Genomic DNA, 26408 nt, shown 5'->3' with positions numbered 1-26408 from the left:
ATGAACAATACTACTTTTATTAAAAGATAATTACTAAATAAAATAATCAAAGTTTGACAATGAAAGATTAAACGAATACAAATTTGATAAAAGAAAGATTAAACTAATACTAAGAAAGCAAATTAATGACAAGAAATTAAATGACTAATAATGCTTAGAATAGTTAAAATGATGTTCAATGGAAAGGAAGATGAAAGACCAAGAAGAAGAAGGAGCAAGGAGGAAGAAGAAGAGGTTTTTAATCTCCCTCCTTATGCTTAAAGGAGGCTTAACTTAATTTCCTCTTCATATTCACTCAATTAATCTTAAAAACTTAATTAAAATAAAGATAAAATAAAATAATATAAAATTAAAGTAATGGAGAATAGGTGCACGAAAATCCAGAAGCAAAAGCACGATTAATAATACAATACAATATATGTTTAATGGTCCAATATAAATGACTTTTTATTACAACTTAATAAATTAAACAAAACATAATATTAAAAAAACAGAAAATAAAAAAATTATTTTAATGACATAATTGAGAATTTATGTCCATGATCATTTATTTTATAGCTACAATCTCCTTATTTTTCTTTTGTTTTCCTTTTTTTTTGGTGATCTTTCGTGAATAGTACAATTTGCTCTGCAACTAAATAAGATCCAAATCTTCTTTTTGATCACTGGTTCTAGCTTGACGATTCATGCTCTTCCTCATAAGTGTGACTAGTAAATTTGATCTCCTAATATAATAAGAAACAAGAAAGATGATTTTATTGTTAGTCATAAATTATGAACAATAATACAGTCATAAAAAGATTTATATTTGATCAATGACTTTGTCCCATTTCATTTGGGCACGTTTGCGAAGACATATATTTAAGTTTTAATATTTCTGCACAACTAAAAATTATAAAAAGTTGATATTAATAATCATTGTATTGAGACCAACCAACAAAATCCCACTTGACTATGTTTTAACTTATATATTAAAAATAAAATACAAATTAAGAGTGAACGGTGAATAGTGTCCAAAAACTAAATATGACAAAGTCATTGAAACGGAAGTAGTATATATTATATCAAATAGGGTTTTGAATGCAACATATTACCCTTTTCAATAGCACTCCAATGGATTCAACATGTGTGTCGTTGCTCCTTCCAAAAATTCCAATTATAGGGCCGTGATTTAGGATTGGAGACGAAAATTCATGAACATTATCAACACATCTTCCTACGTCTCCAAATGCTTTACAACATAAATTGGTGTGTATCCTCAATGTCGCAATAACGCATTCAATGCCGTGATTTTTGTACGTTCCACTAATTCTTGTCAAATATTCATCATCACGTAGTATAATCTATATATATGCATCAAAGGAAAACATGATAGAATAATTTTAAGAGCAATACTAACACAAGATAAGTGAGCTTACGCTAATTAATGAAATAACACAAATTTGAACTATGTATATTGTTATAATAACCTTTTGCTCATCGCCATCGATCTTTTCATTACTGGTAGAATACTCGCGAGAGTTCTCGATAACGAACACTATTGCATTTATAGCATTTCCACGTCTTATTCTTACTTCAGTGATACGTTCACCATCATTAGCTTTCACGCAATAGTTTTGTTCTAAATTAGATCCGTAGGGTCCATATGAGTCGATCACTCGTCCCTTCAAAAATAAAATAAAAACGTTATTTGTATTTGATAAATTTTATATAAAAGAATATTCTCTCTGATATTTCAAAATATGATTCGTGTTATTAAATATCTTATTTAACTCGGATTTATTTAACAAAGTTAGGACTAATTATAATTATAAATATTTTAATTAATGAAATTTATAACGTATTAAAACTATATATTAGAACTGATCCTTAATATCTCTTATTGTACATATATATATATATATATAACACGTATAGAGTAGTAAACATTTCTTACCTTTTTCGAGAGAACTCCAATGGATTCGAGACGGTTAGTGATCCTCCCAAAAACTCCAACAATGGGGCCATTAGTTAGGTGTGGTGAAGTAAATTCATATGCAGTTTTATCATGCAAGCCTTCTCCAAATGGGCCGTACCCTGTTGGACGTAAATTGGTGTGTATCTTAAGGCAGGCAATTACATCGTGCTTTCTACTTCTATCATATCCATAAGTACCACTAATTCTGATTAGGTACTCTTCATTCTTAAGTGTTATCTACAAATATATGCATTTGATGTTAAAAAAAATAGAAACTCTTAGCTTGAAACTATTAGTCTATATTTAGTTTGAGAGTAAATATTATAGCTCGTCTTTTATGAGACGTCTCATCATGAGACGGGTCCTTATAATAGCTCATTTCTTCAATTGATTACTTTAAAATCATAAGTAATCATTATAAGGTTATAAGTAATTATTTTAAAACTATAAAAAGTAATTATATTAAAATTATAAATGATCATTTTAACGTTATAAGTAATCATTTTAAGACAAAACATATATATTGGGCCAGTCCAATAGAGATGGTCTCACCGTAAGACCATCTCAATTAAGAATTAGTGAATATTTATAATCATATTGGAAGTTAAATTAACAAAATAAGACTATATATTAAAGACAAATTCTTTATTAAAACCATCTCACTGTGAGACGACTTAATATGAGATGACTCAATTTTGAATTTCTTAAAATTTAATGAACAAAACTATTTTTATTTAGGTAACTAATATATAAGTTTAATTTTGGGCTTTCCGTCTTACGATGAGACGGTTTCATACAAAACTTACAGTATATTAAAATATTTTAAAATATATAATTTTTATAAAAGAGGAGAAATGGTGGTAAAGTAAATTAGGAGGAACAGAGGAATTAGTTCTCAATTTTGGGGTTAGATATTATCCTTTGTTGGATGAAGTTATTTTATTTTTTTTGAAAGAAAAGCAATATATTATAGCAACATAATAAAATTAGGGTACATCATAAGAAAATAATTTTTTTTTTTATATATACGCATGCTTTTACAGACTTTTTTCGAGTTCACCACTAATCTTCCTCATACTATTATATTTTTTTATAATTTAACTTTTATTTTCCTTGAAATAATTATCCTTAATACAAGCATGTTTTAATGAACGACAATAATATGCATGAACAACGAAGTTTAAACTAATTAGGGCCAACCCTGGGGTGGCTGAGAAGAGTCATCACCAAGGGCCAAAAAATTAGAAGTTCCATAATGGTAAGAATATGGGCTCCATGAGAATCAAGGCAAAGACACATGAAAATTAATAAAAATAAAAAATACGCGTGAAAGAAAACTGAAAAAAGGAATTTATGAAAATGCAAAATATTATAAGATCTTTGAGAAAAAAGTATAATTTTTTCTGTATATTAGTAAAATTTAGCTTCTCAATGCAACAAAAAGTTATATTCTTTTAGGTAATTATCTTTAAATTGGGTATTATTATTGTGTAATTTGGTTGAATTGAGTATTTTACGGGTGATGTTTTAGTTGAAATGGCATAAAAAAAGAAAGGGATAGTTGAATCCTTTAATGAAGAAATCTTAATTAATTGCTCGAATTTCGAAATTGTCATCTGTGATTTTCTGTTTCGATTTTAATTTGAATATTTAGCACTTAAATACGAAAGAGAAAAAGCATGTAGTTCACTCAGATTGTAGAAATATAATTATTTTTAAAACGATTAAAACTTACGGTCTCGCGCAGATCCCCAAAAAAGTCAGGATCAGCCCTAGAACTGAGAACCTCATTTTGTGCCTCACCACAACCACCAAAATTTGCATAGGTGGCTCTCTTCCCTGGCTTTGCTATCTCGAACCCAATAGAGTTCACAGTCAAACTGTGTGTTAATTTGATTTTAGAGATACGTTCACCATCTTCAAGTTGCAAGCAAAAGTTATTTGGTAGCTTAGAACCATATGATCCATATGATTCAATCAATTTCCACTATCAAAGAAAATAAAACAAAACATCACTACAAAATATACAAAATATATTTATGATTTAGAGATTGATCTTGTGCCATGCTTTATGGTCTATAAATACAATTCAAAACGTTTTTTCATAATTTACAAAATAATAGAGCATAGAGGAGCAAAAATTGTCATAATTTAGAAAATGGTTCTGGACAATTCAATCAAGAAGGTGAAGAGGTAGCACACATACAAACTCAAAGCAGGTTCACTACTAAAACAATTGGTATTTGTAACACCCCGACCCAACGAATCACAAGTGACTACTCATGGAGACTGTAGACTGGCTCCACAGACCCACACAAGTCTTTTCAGCGCATTTTGACTTCACTCGTGCGCACCCATGAAAACTTCCATGGTCACCTATCCTAAGAATGCATGGTTCCCACCAAGCATGCTTAACTGTGGATCAGAGTTCTTAGTGAATGGGTTCTCTAGAAAAAAAGATGCACTTTGTTGTTATGAGTAGTCTATTTATTAATCTTCATTTAAAGCTAAATTTAAAGTATCATAGTATTAATAATTCACATGTGAGTAACAAATAGATACTTCAAACACAAATTATATGCCCTTTATTGGTGAGTTTTACGAAACTCGATTTTTAATAATGTATATTATCCAATTTAGTTTTTATTAGTTAAAAAAGAATTTTTTTGAGTTAAGAACCAAATCATCCATTGGTAATGAGGTGTTTGAGCGGACGATTTTAAGGTTGGACTTCTATGACCTATTGGCTTATATAAAGTGTCTTAAGGGTTAGAAGAATGCAAGCAATATTTTATTGATTGTTGAACCATGAGATGCAAGTGCGTGTATTTTTTGAGTGAGCTACATAGGAATGCAAATAAACTCTTGGGAATAGAGGTGCACTCTTTCTGGTTTGGTTTAGTGTGACATTAAAATTAGACCAATTGAAATTTCGGTCATTCAAATCGGAACGTTTAAATTATCAGATTGGATTAAATTAAACTGTTCTATATCGGTCTAGTATAGTTTCTTTTACACTTTTCTAAATTAATACACGTGTTTATGCAAGTTCACACCTATAGTCACCAAATATAATAATTTGTAATTAATTGATTGCATCAACATCATTCAAGTATATATCACTCTAAAATAACTACATCTCGAAAAATCTAGGTAGCAACCTATTGTTTTTTTAAATTATGGTTTTCGATCATAGTACTGTTTGCAGTCTGATCTAGTCTGAAAAATAAAAAATCGAAAACCATAATTTTTTTGAAAAAAAATCTAGATCAGACTGCTTAGATCGTAGAGTGGACAAAATACTAAAATTACGATTTGGTCTGGTTTGGTTTGCGAACTGGACTGAACTTTGTTCAGCCCTATCTGAAAGTGAGTTTGAGTGTGATTCTAATTGAAATTATTAAATTATTTGATAAATGAAAATTTTGAACTTCTTCTGATGATTTATTTTCCTTTATGATGGTCGTTGTTAGTTATTTTGTATTTTTTGGAAGATTTTTGCTATTTTACTCATTTTGTTTGTTTATGTTGGTTTTGGATGGTTTTTGATCATTTTAACATAGTTCTTATCAAATATGACATATGTTCACTCTTTGATCATAACTTTAGTTAGGAAGATTCTATTGATACAAGATTAGTGGCGTTGATAATTACTTAAGAGCTTTCCCACAATATATTAGATACCGTATCCAATATCAACATCCGAGCAAGAAATAGTAGTTATTTGAAGTTTTTAAGTATAGTGACAAGCGACGAGTCACCGCTTATTTTAAGTACTTTTCATTGTTAAACCTTAAATATTTTAAAAACCTCTAATATACAATCGTGATCATGTTTCATACCCAAATTTGATTCTATTTCTTTCTGCATTCATAATTAATCTTGATTTTTATAAATTATGTTTTCCGTAAGTTTATGTCTCTTTATTGTTCTTTATTTTAATTAATGTTCAGAAATTATACTGATGTCTAGTTTTATGTTTAGATTTAGCATTTCTTCTTTCTTGTTATTATTATGTTTTCACACCCATCTAAGATAGAGGAAATGATCTAAATTTAATTATAGATTGAAGTAGTTGTGAAATTATTCATATGATTGTGAATCTATGGTTAAATGTATGTTTAATAATCTTAAATATTAATTTTTTTAACCAAGTCAATAAAATAAGAGTGTGAGATTAGGAGTAATTTAGTTTTAAGATAAATTTAGGTTAAATATCAATTAATTTAGTCAAAAAGATAGGAGTATGAAAATTTAATTTATAGTGTCCAAATCTGATAATTAGTCAATAAGCCGTGAGTATGTGATAAACAAGTAAGTTTAATTATGTTCTTAATCCATAATATATGAACAATGAGAAATAACTGACATCCTTATGTAATTGTGGTGACAATTTGATTTATGTAAACATAATTAGCCTAAGCTTTTTTGTGTTCAATCTGGTTACTACATGTATATTAAGCACTTGCAGTACGATATAAAATAAAATTTCCTATTGAAGTATGCACTTTATACTATATTTTTATACTCCTTTCCCTTGCATTTTATAGCATTCTGATGTGTGATTTCGCATTTTTCATGTGGTTTTACGCTTGGTTGGAGTTTTTGTGTGTCTTTGATTATTTCAGGCCATTTTATTCCACTCTTGTATTGGAAACGGATCACTTCTGAGCATTAGGATGCATGCTTCGAGATTTGGCAGAGTTCGAGACCGTACTACGACACTTTTGTGAGCTCACGGGTCTATTCGGATATGCTTTTAGTCCCGTTGGGTCTCGTTTGTACTTTTGCCGCGTTCTAATGAAGAAAAGTAAGCACAAGATGATGTGCCCGGGCGGGTATTTTCATACCCGGGCGATTTCAAGTAAGAGACAGGAATGTAAGTATCCAAGCCCAGGACCCGGTCGGGTATACTCTAAACCCGGTCGGGTTTGTCATTAATCATTTGCAAAACTCTCAGCACACGGACCCGGTCCGGTCTTGATTAAACCCGGTCGGGTCTTGCGATTTCTGCTCTCTGGAAAACTCTCAACGCACGGACCCGGTCCGGTCTTGATTAAACCCGGTCGGGTCCTGCAATTTCTGCTCTCTGGAAAACTCTCAGCACACGGACCCGGTCCGGTCTTCCAGAAACCCGGTCCGGTCCTGCTTTAATAACCATTTTTCTGCACGGTTTTTATTAAATGATGAGGAATGTAACCAAAAAACCAGTCAACATTTTCTCTGTTTTTAGATACTTTTAATTCTTCACTTTTGGGAGAAAAACTTTGTAACTTTCAATTACTTTCGTTCATCCTTTGGTATTCAACTTCAAGTATTATTTTTTTATCCTTTCTTTGTTATTACTTTGAATCATGTTTTCTTTAATTAATTCTTGTTTTGTCGCATTTGATATGTGTGAGTAGTCTCTTAATCTAGGGTTAGATGGAACCCTAGCCATGATGTTGATGATGAAGTATTGAATCCCAATCCCTTTTTGTTATGCATAATTCTTGTTCATGCTTGGTTTCTTATGCTAGTTAACTCATATTTTTCAATAAAAGTTTTGGAAATTGTGGTTAACAATTCATTCAATCGCTAACGAAAGTTAGAGTTGAATGAATTGCCTTTTAGATCAAGGGCTTGATAATCTTCATGAAAATAGATAGATTTGATTGTTGGATCTTGTAGAATACTATGCTCAATGTCATTACTATACTTGATTCCATGAAAATAGGTTTGATAGTATGGTAGTGAAGCTAATAGTCTTCGAAAGGAGTTATTAGTATCTTTAATGGTGTATTTGTCCTATTGAACTTGGTTATGATTGTTGTAGGGGTAGTAGGATCTCATTGTCATCATATAATGCTAGTGGGGAAATTTATCCTTAGATGTTTTAGTATCATTTATTTACCTTGCTAATATAATTGTTTGTACTCTAGTCATTTACTTAGTTTAGACATATATTCTCTAAAATTGTGTGTTACTTAGGATCAATTGGGAGCCAGAAAATAATCATTTATTACATTGTTCCTTGTGGATTCGACCCTAACTGCTGCTATACTAGTTGCATATTAGGATTTGTTTGGTAGTACATAAACGACCTATCAGGATTAGTTTAGTGTTTATTTTCTGAGTTTAAATTGATTCTTTTTCTCTGATTTCACTTCGGTTAGGTCCCCCTCCCCTATCTATTTAACCCTTTGCTTTTAGTTTCTTTTGTTGCATGTAAACCAGAAGACATGGATACGAACTAGTACCTTTGGACCCTGAAATCGAAGCAACAGCAAGAAGACTCAACTCTAGGCAAAGAAGGCGAAGAAACAAGAGAAGGGAAGATTTAACCATGGCTGAAACACCAGAGAAACCCCTCCTGGATTACATCACTCCTAATGCTAGCATTGTCACTACTAGTATTGTGAGGCTAGAGATTTCCGGGAACCATTATGAGATTCGGTTAGCATTCTTTAACTGGATCGCTCAGGATCAATTTCATGGTATTGAGAACGAGAGCCCAACCGACCACATTAATCTGTTCATCGACAAGTGCATGACACACAAGTACAACAACATCACTTCCGATCAATTAATGTTGATAGCTTTCCCTTTTTCTCTTGCGGGGGCGGCTAAGCAGTGGCTTCGCGAGGAAGAACCCAACTCCATTGCTACTTGGGAGGCTCTGAAAAAGGCGTTCTTGTATCGATACTACCCACCGGGAAAAACTTCAAAGTACCGAAATGAAATCTCTACTTTCAAGCAAAAAGACGGGGAATCACTCTATGATGCATGGGAGAGATTTAAAAGTCTAATCAGAAAATGTCCACATCACAGATTACCAGACTGGATGGTTATTGAGACAGTCTACAATGCTTTGAGGCATGAAATCCAGACTTCTTTGGATGTTGCTATTGGGGGTAACTTCATGATGAAAACACTGACCCAGGCCAAGAAAATTCTTGATGATATGGCCTCAAATTACCACTGGCGAGAACAATCAACTCTAAGGCGAGGTGGTAGGTATGAAGTGGATGCTATTGCTGCTTTGACTAATAATGTACAGGCTTTGACAAGGAAAGTTGAGCAATTGGATGTAGCTGCAGTAAATAAAGTCTGTGGTGCTTGTGGCTTAAATGAGCATTCTAGTGTTGATTGCCAACTTCAAGCTGAAGGGGTTGCTGCTGTGGAACAAGTCAATGCCATCCAAAATCAGAATGCCAGACAACAATAAAACCCCTATTCCAACACCTTCAACCTAGGATGGAGGGATCATCCAAATTTTTCCTACAGAAACAACAATGCCCAGAATCCCTCATCCTCGTACAACATACCATCGGGTTTCCAACAAAGACCTTCCTTCCCACCTCAACAACAACATCCACCGAAGTCCAACCTTGAGAGCTTGATGGAGAACTTCATTGCTACCCAAAGCAAGCAAAATGAACACTTCAGCACCTCCATTAACAAAATGATCGATACTCAGATGGCTCAAATGGCACAGCAATTGAGTAACTTGTCCATGCAAAAAGGGCAACTTTCGGAAAACACAGAAAAGAACCCAACCACATCTCCCCATCAGCAACTCAATGTGTGACTACGAGAAGTGGTAGGACACCTAATGATCCAGCCCCTAAGGTAAAGACTTCACCTATTGTTGTTCCAGATTCAGGAACTAATGATGATGTTTATGAAGAAAAGAAGGATGAACCAGTCAATTCAGACAAGCCCACAATTGCCGGTCGAACTTACACACCACCAATGCCATTTCCTTCTAGATTGGCACAGGCGAAGCTTGAGCATAAATATGGAAAATTTCTTCAAGTTTTGAGCAAGCTACAGATCAACATCCCTTTCTTGGCATTAAGGAAATGCCCTCTTATGCTAAATTCCTCAAAGACATCATTTCTAACAAACGCAAGCTAGAGGAGAGTGTGGTGGAAACTTTGAATGGGCAATGTAGCGCTATTTTGGGGTGTAGAGTTCCTAAGAAACAAGCTGATCCTGGCAGTTTTACTATCCCACTGAAGTTGGGGAAAGATGTGTCTGCCGTAGCCCTTGCTGATTTAGGGGCTAGTGTGAGTGTGATGCTCTTGACATTATGCAAAAAGATCAATGGCGAGATTAAAGCCACTCGAATGTCCATACAATTAGCCGATCGATCTGTGAGATACCCAATTGCTATTCTTGAGGATTTCCCTGTCCAAGTTGGTAATTACTTCGTACCCTGTGATTTCGTCATCATGGATATGGAAGAGGATGCCCGCATTCCGGTGATTTTGGGTCGTGATTTTCTAAAGACTACAACAGCCATTTTTAATGTGAAGAATGAGAAGTTATCACTTGAGATTTTGGGAGAACAGCTGCATTTCCATCTCCCCTCATGCATGGCACATCCTGCCATTGGGAAGACTGTTTATCGGGTGGATGTGATAGTTGATGCTACTATAGAGAGGGAGTCTACACCCTCCATTGTAGATCCACTTTATGCAGCTATTGAGGGCGACTATGAGAAGGATAGGGCCGATGTGATTGAGATGGTCCAAGTTTTAGATGCTACACCTACATTTGTTCCTGCAAAAGCTAAGTTTGAGGACATCCTACCTTGGAAGGTGTTCACCATTGAGGAACGAAAGGAGTGTACTACGCCTCCTCAGGTAGAATTAAAACCCCTTCCCCCTTCTTTGAAGTATGTTTTTCTAGAGGATAATGACACTTACCCTGTTATTGTCAATGCTGAACTCAATGGCACTCAAATTGAGCGGTTTCTCACAGTTCTGAAAAAGTATAAGAGTGTTATTAGGTATACTATTGATAACATCAAGGGTATTAATCCCTCATTCTGCACTCATAAGATTTTTCTTGAAGATGATCATACCTCTTCTATAGAACCACAACGAAGACTTCATCCTAATATGAAGGAGGTAGTCAAGAAAGAGGCTTTTAAACTACTTAAAGCAGGAATAATATTCCCCATTTCAGATAGCAAGTGGGTGAGTCCTGTTCAAGTAGTTCCCAAAAAAGGAGGTATGACCGTTGTCAAGAATGACAAAGGAGATTTGATTTCCACTAGAACTGTCACAGGGTAGCGAATGTGTATTGACTATCGCAAGCTGAATAAAGCCACCCGAAAAGACCACTTCCCTCTCCCTTTCATTGACCAAATGTTGGAAAGAATGGCTAAGCATTCCTTTTTCTGTTACTTAGATGGATATTCTGGTTTCTTCCAAGTGATCAGGAAAAGACGACATTCACTTGTCCTTATGGCACCTTTGCGTATCGCAGAATGCCATTTGGTCTTTGTAATGCACCCGCCACATTCCAACGATGTATGATGGCAATTTTCTCAGATTTTATTGAAAATATCATGGAAGTGTTTATGGATGATTTCTCAGTTTACGAAACATCTTTTGATTTATGTTTGGGAAATTTGGAAAAGGTGTTAAGTAGATGTGAAGAAGTCCATCTGATATTGAACTGGGAAAAATGTCATTTTATGGTCCAACAAGGAATTGTTTTGGGTCATGTTATTTCCAATAGGGGTATTGAGGTCGATAAAGCAAAAATTGATGTGATTGAGCGATTACCACCTCCCACTTCTGTTAAAGGGGTTCGTAGCTTCCTTGGGCATACGGGTTTTTACCGCCGCTTCATAAAGAATTTTTCTCAAATCGCTCGTCCATTAACAGAGCTCTTGGCCAAAGATACCCCCTTTGTGTTTTCTGATGCTTGTGTTGAAGCTTTTAACAAGTTAAAACAAGTTTTGATTTCTGCAACAATTATCCAACCACCGGATTGGAACCTGCCGTTCGAGATAATGTGTGATGCAAGTGATTTTGCAGTTAGGGCAGTGTTGGGCTAAAGGAGAGACGGCAAACTCCATGCCATTTATTATGCCAGTAAAACACTTGATGCCGCCCAACTCAATTATGCTACCACTGAAAAAGAGTTGTTGGTGGTAGTGTTAGCGGTGGAGAAATTTCGATCCTACCTTCTTGGGTCGAAAGTGATTGTGCATACGGATCATGCAGCATTTAGGTATTTGATGATTAAGAAAGATGCCAAACCTCGACTGATTCGTTGGGTATTACTACTTCAAGAGTTCGACTTGGAAGATGAGGATAAAAAGAGGGCCGAAAATGTAGTAGTTGATCATTTGTCTCGCCTTCTTCTTGAGGATGTTGATGACGGTCCTGCTATAGATGATTCATTTCCTGATGATCATCTCTTTGCCATCTCACTTGGCAAAGCACCGTGGTACGCCGACATAGCCAACTTTTTGGCTAATCAAATTCTACCTCATGATCTCACTTACCAGCAAAAGAAGAAATTTCTCCATGAAGCAAGGAAGCAATATTGGGATGACCCTAATCTGTATAAACTTTGTGCTGATACGGTCATTAGGAGGTGCATTACAGAAGATGAGGTAGCATCGGTGATTGCTCATTGTCATGATTTGCCTACAGGAGGCCATACCGGTGCCACTAAGACTGCTGCAAAAATCCTTCACTGTGGTTTCTATTGGCCTACATTGTTCAAGGATGTTCATGAGTATGTGAAATCGTGTGATCGTTGTCAGCATACTGGAAACCTCACTAGGCGGTCTGAAATGCCTTTGAATAACATTCTTGAGGTGGAGTTGTTTGATGTTTGGGGTGTCGATTTTATGGGACCGTTTCCTTCTTCTTAGGGGAACAAGTACATCTTGGTCGCCGTAGACTATGTCTCCAAGTGGGTGGAAGCCATTGCCACCCCCACTAATGATGCTAGAGTAGTAGCTCGGTTCTTCAAGAGAGTTATTTTCCCTCGTTTTGGGACACCCCGTGTATTGATTAGCGATTGAGGGTCACATTTTATAGAAGAGAAGTTCGAGTCTATGTTGAAAAAGTATGGTGTGCATCATCGTGTAGGTTTGTCATATCACCCCCAAACTAGTGGGCAAGTAGAGATCTCTAACCGTGAAATCAAGTCCATCCTAGAGAAAACGGTTGCAAGATTAAGGGAAGATTGGTCTAACAAGTTGGATGATGCTTTATGGGCGTACCAGACTGCTTTCAAGACTCCCATTGGTACCACTCCCTATAGATTGGTGTACGGAAAAGCTTGCCATCTCCCCGTTGAACTTGAGCATCGCGCTTATTGGGCTATCAAGGCCCTCAACTTTGATTCGCATGCTTCGGGAGAAAATAGAATGTTACAACTTGCAGAGTTAGATGAGCTTCGCCTTGATGCATACGAAAATTCTAAGTTATACAAGGAGAGAACCAAGAGGTGGCATGACAAGCACATCCAAAGGCGTGAATTCAAGGAAGGAGAACTAGTCCTATTGTTCAACTCCCGTCTCAAGCTATTTCCGGAAAAACTCAAATCCAGGTGGTTTGGACCATTCCACGTCACCAAGGTCTTCCCCTATGGTTCTGTAGAAGTTTGGAGCGAGGGGAGCGGTACATTCAAGGTGAATGGGCAAAGGTTGAAACATTACCGAGCTGGAATACCCGTTCAAGGGAATCAGGTTTATAACCTTTTCCTTCCTTCTTCCTACTGAGTTGTTGAAGAAGTCTAGCTATAGACTATAAATAAAGCGCTTCTTGGGAGGCAACCCAAGTTTATGATTTATAAAAAAAAAAAAATATTTAAAATAAAATAAAATTCTGGAAGTTAGAAAAACCCGGTCGGGTTTCCTTGAAGACCCGGTCGGGCCCTCGTACGATGCATTTTCATACAGCTAGGTCAACTAAAAACCCGGTCGGGTTTAGAGCAAACCAGGTTGGGTCCGTGAGGAAACAAAAAACAAAGATTCTGAATTTCAGAAAACCCGGTCGGGTTTAGAGGGATACCCAAACGGGTCTTCGAACGACCGTTTTTAAATCCCTTCTTCCCTTCTCTTCTCCTCCACTTTCCTCCATAACCATTCTCAAAGCTTTCTCTCTCTAAATTTCACCATTTTCCCTCTCTACAAAATCTCCATCAAAATCACACCATTCTCTTCCCCTTCCTCTCTTCTTCAACATCCATCCTTCAATTTTCACTCAAAACCCTAACTTTTTCTCTCCTCCATAAAAACTCCATTTTCTTTCAAATTCAAGGATGTCAAAGAGGCAAAGGTCTACAACTCGTGGAGCATCATCTTCTCGCAGAGGAAGCCGTCGACCACCAATTCCTTCCGACCCGAAGTACCCCGACATCATCTTTCAAGATGCACATAAACATAAAAAGTTTCTTCAGGTTAAGGTACGTGTTATTCTTCCCTCACGTTTTTTCTGTCATGCATCTTTAAGAGAACTTGGAATCTATAATGCTATGTCAAATTTGTGTGCTGCACTGAATTTCACTACTATGTTCAACATGTATTATAATTCTCACCCTACATTAGTTTATGAATTCTTAAGTTCTTGTGAGGAAGCAGTATTCAATGGTGTGCATGACATGTCCTTTCGTTTGTTCAATGTTGATCGATTTTTATCTTGGGCTGAACTTAGAGCACTCTTTGGGCTAGATCCTGATTGGGGACTTTTGAAGGGTGCTTCGGGTCAATCTGCTTATGTAATTTGGAGAAAAATAACCGGAAAGCAGGACTTTGACCCAAAGCATCTAACAATTGCGAATGTGCAACATCCGGTATTAAGAATTTTCCTGAAATTTCTATCTACCACTTTGTTTGCCCGGCATGATCATAGTGCATCTAGGTTAAATCATATTGCATTTTTGGCTCACGCTCTTAGGAGCAACACCGATCCTCACCATGCACTTCCTATGCGAATGGTGAAACATTTGACCGTATTGAACTCACGGCCTATTAAGTCGAAACTTTTAATTTGTGGTATTGTCACTTACATTGCTGCCTATTTTGGTTTGTAGACTCTGATGAGAGGCACCCTAATGCCTTGCTCACAACCGGCTTCCTCAAGCATGCCAACTATATTCCGGACCAAATCGATCCTTTTCTTTGGCATGTTGGGAGGAGAACAATTGTTTTACCATCAAGGAACCTTCCCCGCCTTTCCCCTGATTTGCCTCACTACTTGTTATTCCCTCCTGCTGGGTTTGTGGTTGAGGAGGAATATGATCATTTAGCACAAGAAGATCATGAGGAAGAGGAAGACATTCATGACTTCCATCCACCTCACGACCCTCCACTCCATCCGAGTATTCCTCCTATCCCCAATTCTTACAACCACTTCCAACGCGCTGTCATGACCCAATTTTCTCACATGAACACCCGGCTAGATGACGTTTCTCAGCATATGGCTCAGTTAGAGCTTGACCAACGTCGAGCTCTTGAGCCTATTTACGGCCAATTCAATCAAACCGGTGTATTTCCTCAAGGGTTTCCTGAACACGTTTCTTGGTTTGACCCTACTAGATGGGACGGTCCTTCTGGTTCTGGAGGTGGTGGTTCGGGCAGTGATCATTTATTTGATCTTGTGCCAAACACTGAAGACCGTGCTTGGACTGGCTTGGGGGGGGGGGGGGGGGGGGGATAATCACTTCTCATTCACTCACTCACTCATGCATCTGTATAGTTCTATCATTTTCAGCATATAGAGTTAGGTTTTATTTCTTGAAAAAAAAATGTGTTATGGCTTGATGAGAACTGTTGGAATCTCTTGTATATGAGTAACAGTGTCCTTTTCCCTAAAATGAATTTTGCAAAATGTTTTAACTGGTATTTTGGCATGTGATACTGTTATTTGGATGTCAGAGGCAAACCGCAGCCACTCCTAATTTGAGAACCAGTTAAGTGGCATTTAATTACCTCATGAGCATGAGTAGGTTAGCTGGTGAGTAAACCTAATCAAATGTATGTGCATTATCTGCTAGGATGCCCATTAGGGACTAGACTAATCTTGAATTTGTTTTACTCCTTCTAGAATTTGACTAGATGTACCTTGTTGAAAATGATTTTCAAGCTTAGATGTTACTTGAAACCACATGGACTAAAAAGCCACCTTGCACTACTTGACTTTAGGTTTTTGCCCTCTTGAGCTTGAGCCTATTTTCTTTCAACCCGCATTTCTAAAGCTCCACGATCCCAAAATTTCCCCCTCTACACCTTAGGGAGTGAATTGGTTATTTGAGTTTGATGTTGGTTGTTGGTGTGGTTACCTGTCCATAACTGTAAAATCTCGAGTTTCTTTTGATTTCCTCTGTATATAGATACCCCCAAGTATTATTTCTTTTAAAAAAAAAGAAGAAAAAGAATGTGATTTTTGTTTGTAGTTATAAATTCAATTAAAAGGGGTTATATCTTATTCTTCTAGAAGCTCGAAATTTCATTGGTTAAGTTCATTTACGATTGACTGTATGATGTTCATGCTCGAAGTGTGCGTAGTTGCGAGAAAAGAGTTTTCACTCCCTATTGTCCCTACTAGGTCTCATATTTTTAGCACGACCAATAACCTTAGCCAACGTTACTCCCATTATTAGCCTGATTTGATTCTCTTGGTAGTTGAAGTCTAGTTCGAAGGAGAAGGATAACAAAGTTAAAGTGAAAGTCTATAGAATGTTGTTTGCATTGAAGAGATCTTTTTGTCCTTCTAAACACACGAGTGTGAGAGTTAGGAGGGAAACACTGCTGGGGAATGGAAGTAGTCAATTTTACTACTTTGGTGTGTGCAATGAGTCTTAAACTCATCAACGATGGAGTGGTGAGTTGCCCCGTGAGTACCTCCTCATTTGATTTATGATGTGTTTACGATGGCCTTAACTGGTTACCTTTTGGATGAATCGTGAAAGCCTGATTGCGCTATGATATTCCGGATTGATGTTGAGTGCGCCTAAATGCCGAGTCGTTTGAAATTGCTTTTAAATGAATTTCGAAAACTTTTGGGGAAGAACTTTGTTGACCTATATGATCTCCGCTTTTCTTTGATGGTCCATTTGCTTGGAGACTAGCAAGGGTTTGGCTTGGGGAGTTTGATGTATGCACTTTATACTATATTTTTATGCTCCTTTCCCTTGCATTTTATAGCATTCTGATGTGTGATTTCGCATTTTCCATGTGGTTTTACGCTTGGTTGGAGTTTTTGTGTGTCTTTGATTATTTCAGGTCATTTTACTCCACTCTTGTATTGGAAACGGATCACTTCTGAGCATTAGGATGCATGCTTCGAGATTTGGTAGAGTTCGAGACCGTACTACGGCACTTTTGTGAGCTCACGAGTCCATTCGAATATGCTTTTAGTCCTGTTGGGTCTCGTTTGCACTTTTGCCGCGTTCTAATGAAGAAAAGTAAGCACAAGATGATGGGCCCGGGCGGGTATTTTCATACCCGGGCGATTTCAAGTAAGAGACAGGAATGTAAGCATCCAAGCCCAGGACCCGGTCGGGTATACTCTAAACCCAGTCGGGTCTGTCATTAATCATTTGTAAAACTCTCAGCACATGGACTCGGTCCGGTCTTGATTAAACCCAGTCGGGTCCTGCGATTTTTTCTCTCTGGAAAACTATCAGCACACGGACCCGGTTCGGTCTTCCAGAAACCCGGTCCGGTCCTGCTTTAATAACTGTTTTCCGCACGGTTTTTATTAAATGATGAGGAATGTAACCAAAAAAACCAGGCAACATTTTATCTGTTTTTAGATACTTTTAATTCTTCACTTTTGGGAGAAAAACTTTGTAACTTTCAATTACTTTCGTTCATCCTTTGGTATTCAACTTCAAGTATTATTTGTTTATCCTTTCTTTGTTATTACTTTGAATAATATTTTCTTTAATTAATTCTTGTTTTGTTGCATTTGATATGTGTGAGTAGTCTCTTAATCTAGGGTTAGATGGAACCCTAGCCATGATGTTGATGATGAAATATTGAATCCCAATCCCTTTTGTTATGCATAATTCTTGTTCATGCTTGGTTTCTTATGCTAGTTAACTCATATTTTTTCAATAAAAGTTTTGGAAATTGTGGTTAACAATTCATTCAATCGCTAACGAAAGTTAGAGTTGAATGAGTTGCCTTTTAGATCAAGGGCTTGATAATCTTCATGAAAATAGATAGATTTGATTGTTGGATCTTATAGAATACTATGCTCAATGTCATTACTATACTTGATTCCATAAAAATATAATTGATAGTATGGTAGTGAAGTTAATAGTCTTCGAAAGGAGTTATTAGTATCTTTAATAGTGTATTCGTCCTATTGAACTTGGTTATGATTGTTGTAGGGGTAGTAGGATCTCATTGTCATCATATAATGCTAGTGGGGAAATTTATCCTTAGATGTTTTAGTATCATTGATTTACCTTGCTAATTTAATTGTTTGTACTCTAGTCATTTAGTTAGTTTAGATATATATTCTCTAAAATTGTGTGTTACTTAGGATCAATTGGTAGCCAGAAAATAATCATTTACAACATTGTTCCATGTGGATTCGACCCTAACTGCTGCTATACTAGTTGTATATTAGGATTTGTTTGGTAGTACATAAACGACCTATCACCTATCGCTATCATTAAGGAATATAAATACTTTGATACGAGAGAGGGTATCTATTAAACACTTGTGTTTATCATTTCTTTGCATTGTTTGTGCTGTGTGGCTTTGTTGGATTTGTTTTTAGACTTTTTCTTGTTTTCTATATTTACTTGTTCGTATTAACAACAACTGGTATCAGAGCATGGTAAGGATCCTCGATTTTCGTAAAATTGTATATTTGGTGGAAGGGAAGACAAGTGAAGGTAAGACGTTTTACTTCACAATATTTGATAGTAGAATGAACTTACTTCAAATGAGATAATACGTAATTCTCTCATAGTATGCATCTTTAAAAACAAATGAAATCACACATAATAAAGCTTACCTTTTTTATGATAACTCCAATAGATTCAAGCTGACAATTATTGTATCTTCCAAAAACTCCAAAAATAAAGCTGTTAGGTATGAGTGGTGATGAAAATGAATTTAAACTATCAACATCTCGTTGTCGTCCAAATGGTCCGTATCCCTTCGGACAAATATTAGTATGTAGCATAAGAGTGGCAACATTGCGATTCTTCTCGTCATATTTTCCACTGATTTTTATCAAGTACTCACCATTCTTTAGTACAATTATCTATTCACAATGGAGAAAATGTTAAAAGGAAATCAAATAACATATCATCATCACTATACCTAATGTAACTCGTTCATAGAAATTATAATCATGGTATGTAAAAGGATAAAAGACGAAATATCATACCCATAAAAAATAATACGACCAAATAATCCATTGGTCAAGAATAAATTAAACAACACAAAATCAAGTGATTGTATCATGGATACTTGGGTGTAATTGTATTTACCTCAGATTCTTTTCCACCGTTTCCACTAAAATTGATCTTTAGGGTCTTATTCATGCTTCTTTTATCAATCACAAACCCGATTGGATTAACATCTTCTACATAAGTTATTATTACCTCTCTGATGACTTCACTATCTTCAACCACTAATCTATAATTTGGTGGTAATTGTGAACCATAAGGCCCATACCGCTCCGTTTCTTTTTTCTGTCAAAGAAAATTAACAAACCACTAATTATAGCAATCACATTAATATGTCATATGTAATTCTTCATATTAAATATATATAGGGAAGGAATCTAATAAGAAGGTTATTGAAAATGAGAATGATAAAAAGGACTTCACATTCTTAATTTCACTAAAATAAAAAAAAAAACTATGGTCATGATTGAGCCAAAAACATATAATTGTAAAAGTAACTATATTACACAGAAAAGTAACTATGACATAAATTTTTAGAATGTTCTTACTTTATAACATAGTATCTTTTTTTGTATATATAGTAACAAAACAAAATCAAACAAAAATCTTTCTCATCTTTTGTATTTTAAAATAGTTCTTATTTGATCATATATATATATATATATATATATATATATATATATATATATATATATATAAAAGTTATATTCCGTTCTTTTAATTTTGTTATATTAAGCAAATCGATAGAAATGAAGTTTTTTTATATGGTTTAGTAAATTCAATGAGACAAATGAAATATTAGTAATAAAATCTAACCTTTTGTGTGAGAATTCCAATGGATTCTAAAAATTTACTGCTCCTTCCATAAAACCCTACTATACGATTGTCAATTGACACTGGCGATGAAAATTCATTAGCATTTACAATGTCTCGCCCTTCTCCATATTCTCCATATCCCTTTGAACATAAATTGGTGTATACTTTCAAAAAGGCAATGTTTTCTTGGTTCCGACTTGCATTGTACCCATATTTCCCACTAATTCTTGTTATATACTCTCCATCTTGTAGCTCAATCTAATAATAAAGTTAAAATAACAAAATTTCAAAAATTGTAAAAGGCAAAATCATAAAATAAAATTTAGCAAATATATAAACTCTCCATCCGACAGATATATTCACACACACACACACACATATATATATATATATATATATATATGTAGAAATTAATGGTACACACTCGGAAAATTGTGTGTTGTATTGAGTACTCCGTCTCTATATATAATACAATGAAAGTTAATTTAGGCAAAAGATAATTTAGGAAATGTTCCTAAAATATCGTAACCAAATAAGTGAATATTCCTAAATTAGCTTAGCCCCATCATATGCAATATTTACACAATAATATCGCAATATTTACACAATAATATCGCAATAATATATATATATATATATATATATATATATATATATATATGTATGTATGAAAAGGCGAAATATATATTTTAGATGAAGGTATGGTAATAATTTTGATGTCATATTCACCTGTGTAAAATTTCCGCCATCGCCACCGAACACTTCAGTTGTAAAACGTTCACCATCTCGCTTAGCAATCTCGAAACTTATTGCATCAACAATGTACCCACATCTTATTAGTACTTTAGTAATACGTTCATCTTCTCCAAGCAGAAAGATGTAGTTTTCTATTAAATTAGAACCATAAGGACCGTGCGATTCAATCGATTGGTCCTTTGAAATATGAATGAATCAATATAGATAATAATAACAAATTATACTAATTGCTATCATTAATGATCGACAACTAAGATAATTATTACGTCCTCCGTTTCATTTTGTACATCTCAAATAAAATCTTTGAATTTTATGTTAAATTTTAACTACGAATTAATTTAAATCAATATGAAGAATATATTTCTAAGTAATTAGGGTTATATATGGGTTAAAACAAGAGAGACAATGGCCTAGCTGCTACACATAAATAATAGCTTTTCATAAAAAAAAAACTAACCTTTTGTAAGAAAACCCCTATGGATTCGAGGAAATTATGATGTCTTGCAAAGAATCCTACAATATGATGGTCAATTAATGTTGGTGATGAAAAATTAGAAGTATTTTTCATGTTAGATCCTTCTCCAAATGGTCCATATCCCATTAAACATAAATTAGTATGTATTATCAATGAGAAGATCCCTTCTTGGTTTCGACCTTCATCACAGCCATATTTACCACTTATCCTTGTTACGTACTCACCATCTTGTAGCAAAATCTAATAGACACACGCATAAAAAGTGAAAACGCAAAAATGTAACATATTAAAGGCCAAGTGAGCCAAAAAAAATATACTCCCTCCGAACCATTATAATAGTCCCATTTGCTTGGGCACAGTTATTAAGGATGATGTGTGGTCTATTAAAAAGGGTAAATAGTAAAGGGTAAGTAGTGAAGGATAAGTAGTGAAGGGTAGTTGGGTAAGTAAGGTATATGGGGGTATATTCGTAATTAATTGTGTGAACTAAGGATATTTAGGTAAAAAAAGATTGACAAAAATAGAAATGAGACAACTAAAAAGACTTTGCCAAATAAGAAAATGAGACTATTATAATGGTTCGGAGGGAGTATAAATTAAAACATGTAATTCAGACTTTATATCGACCTTAGATTCTTTTCCGCCTCTTCCGCCAAACTCTTTAGTGGTTATGTTCCCGTCTCGCTTAACTATTTTAAACCCAATTGCGTCAACAATGTTTCCATGCCTTATTATTAACTCGAGAATACGCTGACCTTCGTCAAGTAGCAAACGATCATCATTTTTGGGCAATGTTGAACCATAAGGTCCGTAGGGTTCAATTGCGTGTACCTATGAAAATTAACCTAATTGTAAACAACAATTATAGATAACAATTTATATTAAAACAACATACAATTATAGATAAAAATTATTTGCATCAAGGTATACACCATAAATAATATATTTTGCGTGATTATGAGGACATTTTATATAGCTAGTAATTCTTTCACTATGCGTTAAAGATTTGATGGTAGAGAGAAAATACATTTAACACTAATTATACTTTTGTGGTACATTTGACACTGTTTGGTCGTAGCTATTAAATAATGAGAATGGTAATAGAAAACTAGTATAATTTTAGTAGGAAAATTTTGGCCCATTTCTGAAATAGGGGCCCTTATGGCCCTTTCAAATGTTATTAAGCAAAGTAAAATTTCAATGTCAAATATGTAAGAGATGAAAGAGTTTCCATTTGTTTTTGAGAAAAAAGCGTATAAATTTTTCTCATTGAATTTACATGTCTGACAATTAATACCTTTGCCAATAATATCTCACCACTACTCTTAATTCTTTAACTTTTTATTTTTTTAATAATTAAATTACAACCTATCGAATTTTTAAAATTTGGGCCATGGGTCATTGCCCCACCTGCTCTGGCTAGATATGGGCCTAGAAAAATCTCTTGACAAGTTAAATAGACATGCTTGTTCTACTCCAATCATCTCATTTTTATTACAAAATTTATTTGAATACATTACCATATGAAAATGTAGTATTAATTGGTAATAGAAAATTGTGAACAAAATTATTTTTTATGATCAAAGTTTCATTGCCATAGAAATAATATGATACCTTTCATAAAAATTAACTCTACAAATTATTCTCATTACCATTATTTAATAGCAACAACTAAAAATAACGTATAAGTCATTTTGAAATTACCATCTTTTAGTTTCAACAATCAAACTGACCAGGACATTAAAAAAGCTCTAAAGCTCTTATAAAATTTTGCTTAGTATTAGTTTCTATTGAACGTCAAATAATTAGATTCAACCTTAGTGCTTACATGTTAATTTAGAATGATCAAATGCATATATTTCCTTATGCGCGCAGATTTTCATTTATTTTTTCTTCTTAAAATTTTTCCACTTTGAAAAAAAAAATATAAATTAGATTTTTAAAGTATATAATGACAATAAAATATATTTATGTGATATTTTGTTAAATTCCTATTGATATGTAAAGTTTTCTAATACACAATTTTAAAGTTTTTTAATATACAATTTTAATATACACTATGATTGATGCGTACTTATGGATCATATAGAGACTCTAAATTTATTTTGAAATGTGTGCAAAACGTAAGTGCATAAAAAAACAAAAAGTATAAAAATTTTATGTACACAAAACGAGAATTATAATCTAACCTTTTTCAAGAGAATCCCTATGGATTGGAGAACATTATTGTGCCTTCCAAAAAATCCTACAATTTGGCTATCAAATAATATTGGTGATGAAAAGTCCGAAGCAGTTTCAACTTCAAACCCTTTTCCATATGGTCCGTATCCCTTCAAACATAAATTAGTGTGTATCTTTAGTGCGGCGATTTCATCTTGGTTGCGGCTTCTATCATAGGCATATTTTCCACTAATTCTTGTCATATACTCACCTTCTTGTAGCACAATCTGAGTTATCAAAGGCAAATAAAATCAACAAAGTAATGTTCGGAAACACGTAGTTTAAAGTCGTCATCATCATCCTACCCAGTGTAATCCGCTCATAGAAAAACTATGGATAGGGTCTGGGAAGGGAAATACGGCGGCAACTCATACCCATAAAGAAGAGTGCGACCAAAAAAGTCCCCCGACTTGAGACGATAAAGAGACGTAACTACACGAGAAAGATAACTTGAATGCCAGTAAATAAATAAAAGTAGAACCAACTACAAAAAAAAACCAAAAACTAATAATAATAGAAACGAGATAAACAAGAGGGTAAAAACACGAAACGGTAAACTAAGAGGACATTAGTAGTTTAAAACATCAAAAGGTAAACTAAGAGGGCACGAACACCAAAACATAGTTTGGAGTTTAGATTATATATTAACCTCGTCTAGTTCTCCACCCTCACCACCAAACAACCTTGGAGAGTTATCACTCTCGTCTGGCTTAGCTATCACGAACCCAATTGCATCAACAATGTCACCATGTCTAATTATTACTTTAGTGATACGTTCACCATCTCCAAGAGACCAATCATAGGTTTCCTTCAATGTAGATCCATAAGCCCCGTGGGACTGAATTGTTTGCTTCTATAAAACCATACATTGCACGAAAGTTAGCATGAAAATATATAAATATAATGTTTAGAAAATAATCATGCCTTATTATTATTACTTTAGAGATACATTCACTTAAGTCAATGAAGTAAAGAGAAAAGAGCAAAAGCAACATTACCATAAACACGGATGCAGATCTGCAGCTGAAACTCTCAACTATCAAGCTAGGCCACTGAGAATTCTCTGTTTTTTAAGATTCTGTTTTTGCTGTATTTAAGTGAGTTCCATGTGAGTAGCATTTAATAGACTAACAGAGAAATTGCTAATATACCATGTGTCATGATACTGGTGTATCCCGCCACCATTAATACACATATAAAATATATTTGTTACATGTGAGTTGATGCCTCGCACCACTTCTTAATATCTACAGAAATTTTACGTGGTAGTATCGAATTTTAATAAAATAATAATGGTAGTATATTTGTAATATTTTTCTACATGATCGCATTCAGTTTATGTCTTATCTAATCAGGTAGCAGTTTTCGTGAAATTCTTGTCAATTTTCGTGTAATTTCCCATTTTGACGTTTTTACCTTTATTAAGTGTTGATTCTTATTTTTACAATTTGCCCTAAATATTTGAGAACGTTGATAAATTAAACAGTGAATTAAACGTCAAAATGGTGAATTAAACATTTGAAAGTATAAAAATGGTTTAGAGCAAATTATAAATACAACAACGAACACTTAATGAGGGTAGATTAAAGCTTGTTAATTAAAGGTTAAATTAATACAAGAAAATTAAATATTAAAGAAAACTTACAATTCTCAAAGGAAGATTAATCTAGTGCTTAAACGAAATACTTAATGAAAAGCAAAATTAAAGAGATGAACTAAAGAAAATAGCAAAAGTAATGAAAAGGAGGTTGAACCCTAATATCAGCTTTTTAAAGCTATTAATAATAAATTAGAATTAACCTAGAAATTTAAAGAAAAATCGCCGTAAAAAGAGCACGTGCATCCTGGTTGACCTGCCTTCGAGTCGACTTCCACAGAAGGCCACCAAACGCCGACTCGGCTTTAACTTTTGGAAATATCATCTTTGTGTCAGCACTGAATATACCAAGTTTGCGGCCATAATTCTCCCCCTTCAGCCGACTCGTTTTTTCTTCTAGAAAAATTCCTCTTTTCTTCCGAATTTCGCCAAGTTGTCGAAGCTTAAGAACATACCTCAACCGACTCAACTTATCAGGTTGGACTTAATTTCAATTAGTAAACTTGATCTTTAGCTCTCTTGCTTGACTATATTAACATGGCTTGGTATTTTTAACGGTTTGATCCTTTCTTGATGTCCTGTAAGCACAACTAACCATGTATTTCACAAAAGCAACTCAAATGTGTCATAATTAACTCACTTTCTAACGAATTGACTATAAAATACCAATTGAAGCAAATAAACTAAAAACAACCCTAAATCACCACTAAAGAACCGAAAAGGAGCATATAAATAAGTACCATAACTTCAAATAATTGTACTTATCAATTCCTGACCCAACAACGCCATCTTCTTTCATTTTTATTTTTCTATAACCTCGACTAAATTAAAAGGTTGTCTTATTTATTATTGAGCCACCCATCCAAGAATCGCATAAGACTTGTTAAAGCAAGTACCAATAATCTTAATGATGACGTTAACTTTGAACATATAGTCGAACATGCTTTGTCTTGTACTTTAGAGAGGGTCGATAAAGATGTGTCGAATATGGGTGATTTAAAGTTTGGAACGATTGATAAGAGTTGCTTGATCAAAGCAACAAATAAAGAAGCAGACTGTGAGTGGCTCGACCAACCGCTCGATCGAGTAAAGTATGGCTCGACCAGTCGAGCGGTGTTGGCTCGGTCGAGCAAGGTGTGCAGAACAGGTCAGTAGCTTTACTGGAAGCTTGTTCGACCAAGCGAGGTAGTGGCTCGGTCGAGCGGAAGTTCAGCAAACTACATTGGATCCTGTTTTCGGTCAGAATGTGAATTGACTATGCAATTATGTGGTGCATTACTCTATTGTTTATTGTAATGTTTATTGTCATGGTTAATTAGGATGTTATTGTGAGTTTATGGTGCTTTATGAGGGAATACTAAGAGTGATGAATATCTTGCCTATAAATAGGATTCATCACTCATAGTAACATTCAC

The 26408-nt window shown here is 34.6% G+C and overlaps 1 protein-coding gene and 1 non-coding gene across 2 annotated transcripts; both read right to left on the bottom strand.

Moving 5' to 3' along the window:
* Positions 1 to 434: 434 nt before the first annotated feature.
* LOC130808091 (uncharacterized) lies at positions 435 to 24484 on the bottom strand. The gene is made up of 14 exons (XM_057673537.1): positions 24395 to 24484; positions 24046 to 24249; positions 23366 to 23623; positions 21804 to 22007; positions 21159 to 21416; positions 20675 to 20878; positions 19946 to 20203; positions 19211 to 19414; positions 18730 to 18981; positions 3693 to 3944; positions 1937 to 2194; positions 1470 to 1664; positions 1095 to 1343; positions 435 to 725 (listed from the first exon to the last, which is right to left on the bottom strand). The coding sequence occupies exons 1-14, from the start codon at positions 24395 to 24397 to the stop codon at positions 672 to 674; spliced, it is 2853 nt and encodes a 950-aa protein (XP_057529520.1). The 5' UTR covers positions 24398 to 24484; the 3' UTR covers positions 435 to 671.
* LOC130809555 (small nucleolar RNA R71) lies at positions 8665 to 8770 on the bottom strand. Its single transcript, XR_009040858.1, has one exon. It is a non-coding gene; the product is annotated as a small nucleolar RNA R71 (small nucleolar RNA).
* Positions 24485 to 26408: the final 1924 nt, after the last annotated feature.

The sequence above is a fragment of the Amaranthus tricolor genome, chromosome 3, assembly GCF_026212465.1.
Source record: "Amaranthus tricolor cultivar Red isolate AtriRed21 chromosome 3, ASM2621246v1, whole genome shotgun sequence".
NCBI classification, from domain to species: domain Eukaryota; kingdom Viridiplantae; phylum Streptophyta; class Magnoliopsida; order Caryophyllales; family Amaranthaceae; genus Amaranthus; species Amaranthus tricolor.
This window is presented reverse-complemented; position numbering and strand designations above follow the sequence as displayed.

Coding starts and splice junctions, on each gene's coding strand:
- LOC130808091 (XM_057673537.1), bottom strand. Junction 19,415..19,945: donor TTGGAATTCTCACACAAAAG/GTTAGATTTTAT, acceptor TTTCTTTGACAG/AAAAAAGAAACGGAGCGGTA. Junction 1,344..1,469: donor TCGATGGCGATGAGCAAAAG/GTTATTATAACA, acceptor GCATATATATAG/ATTATACTACGTGATGATGA.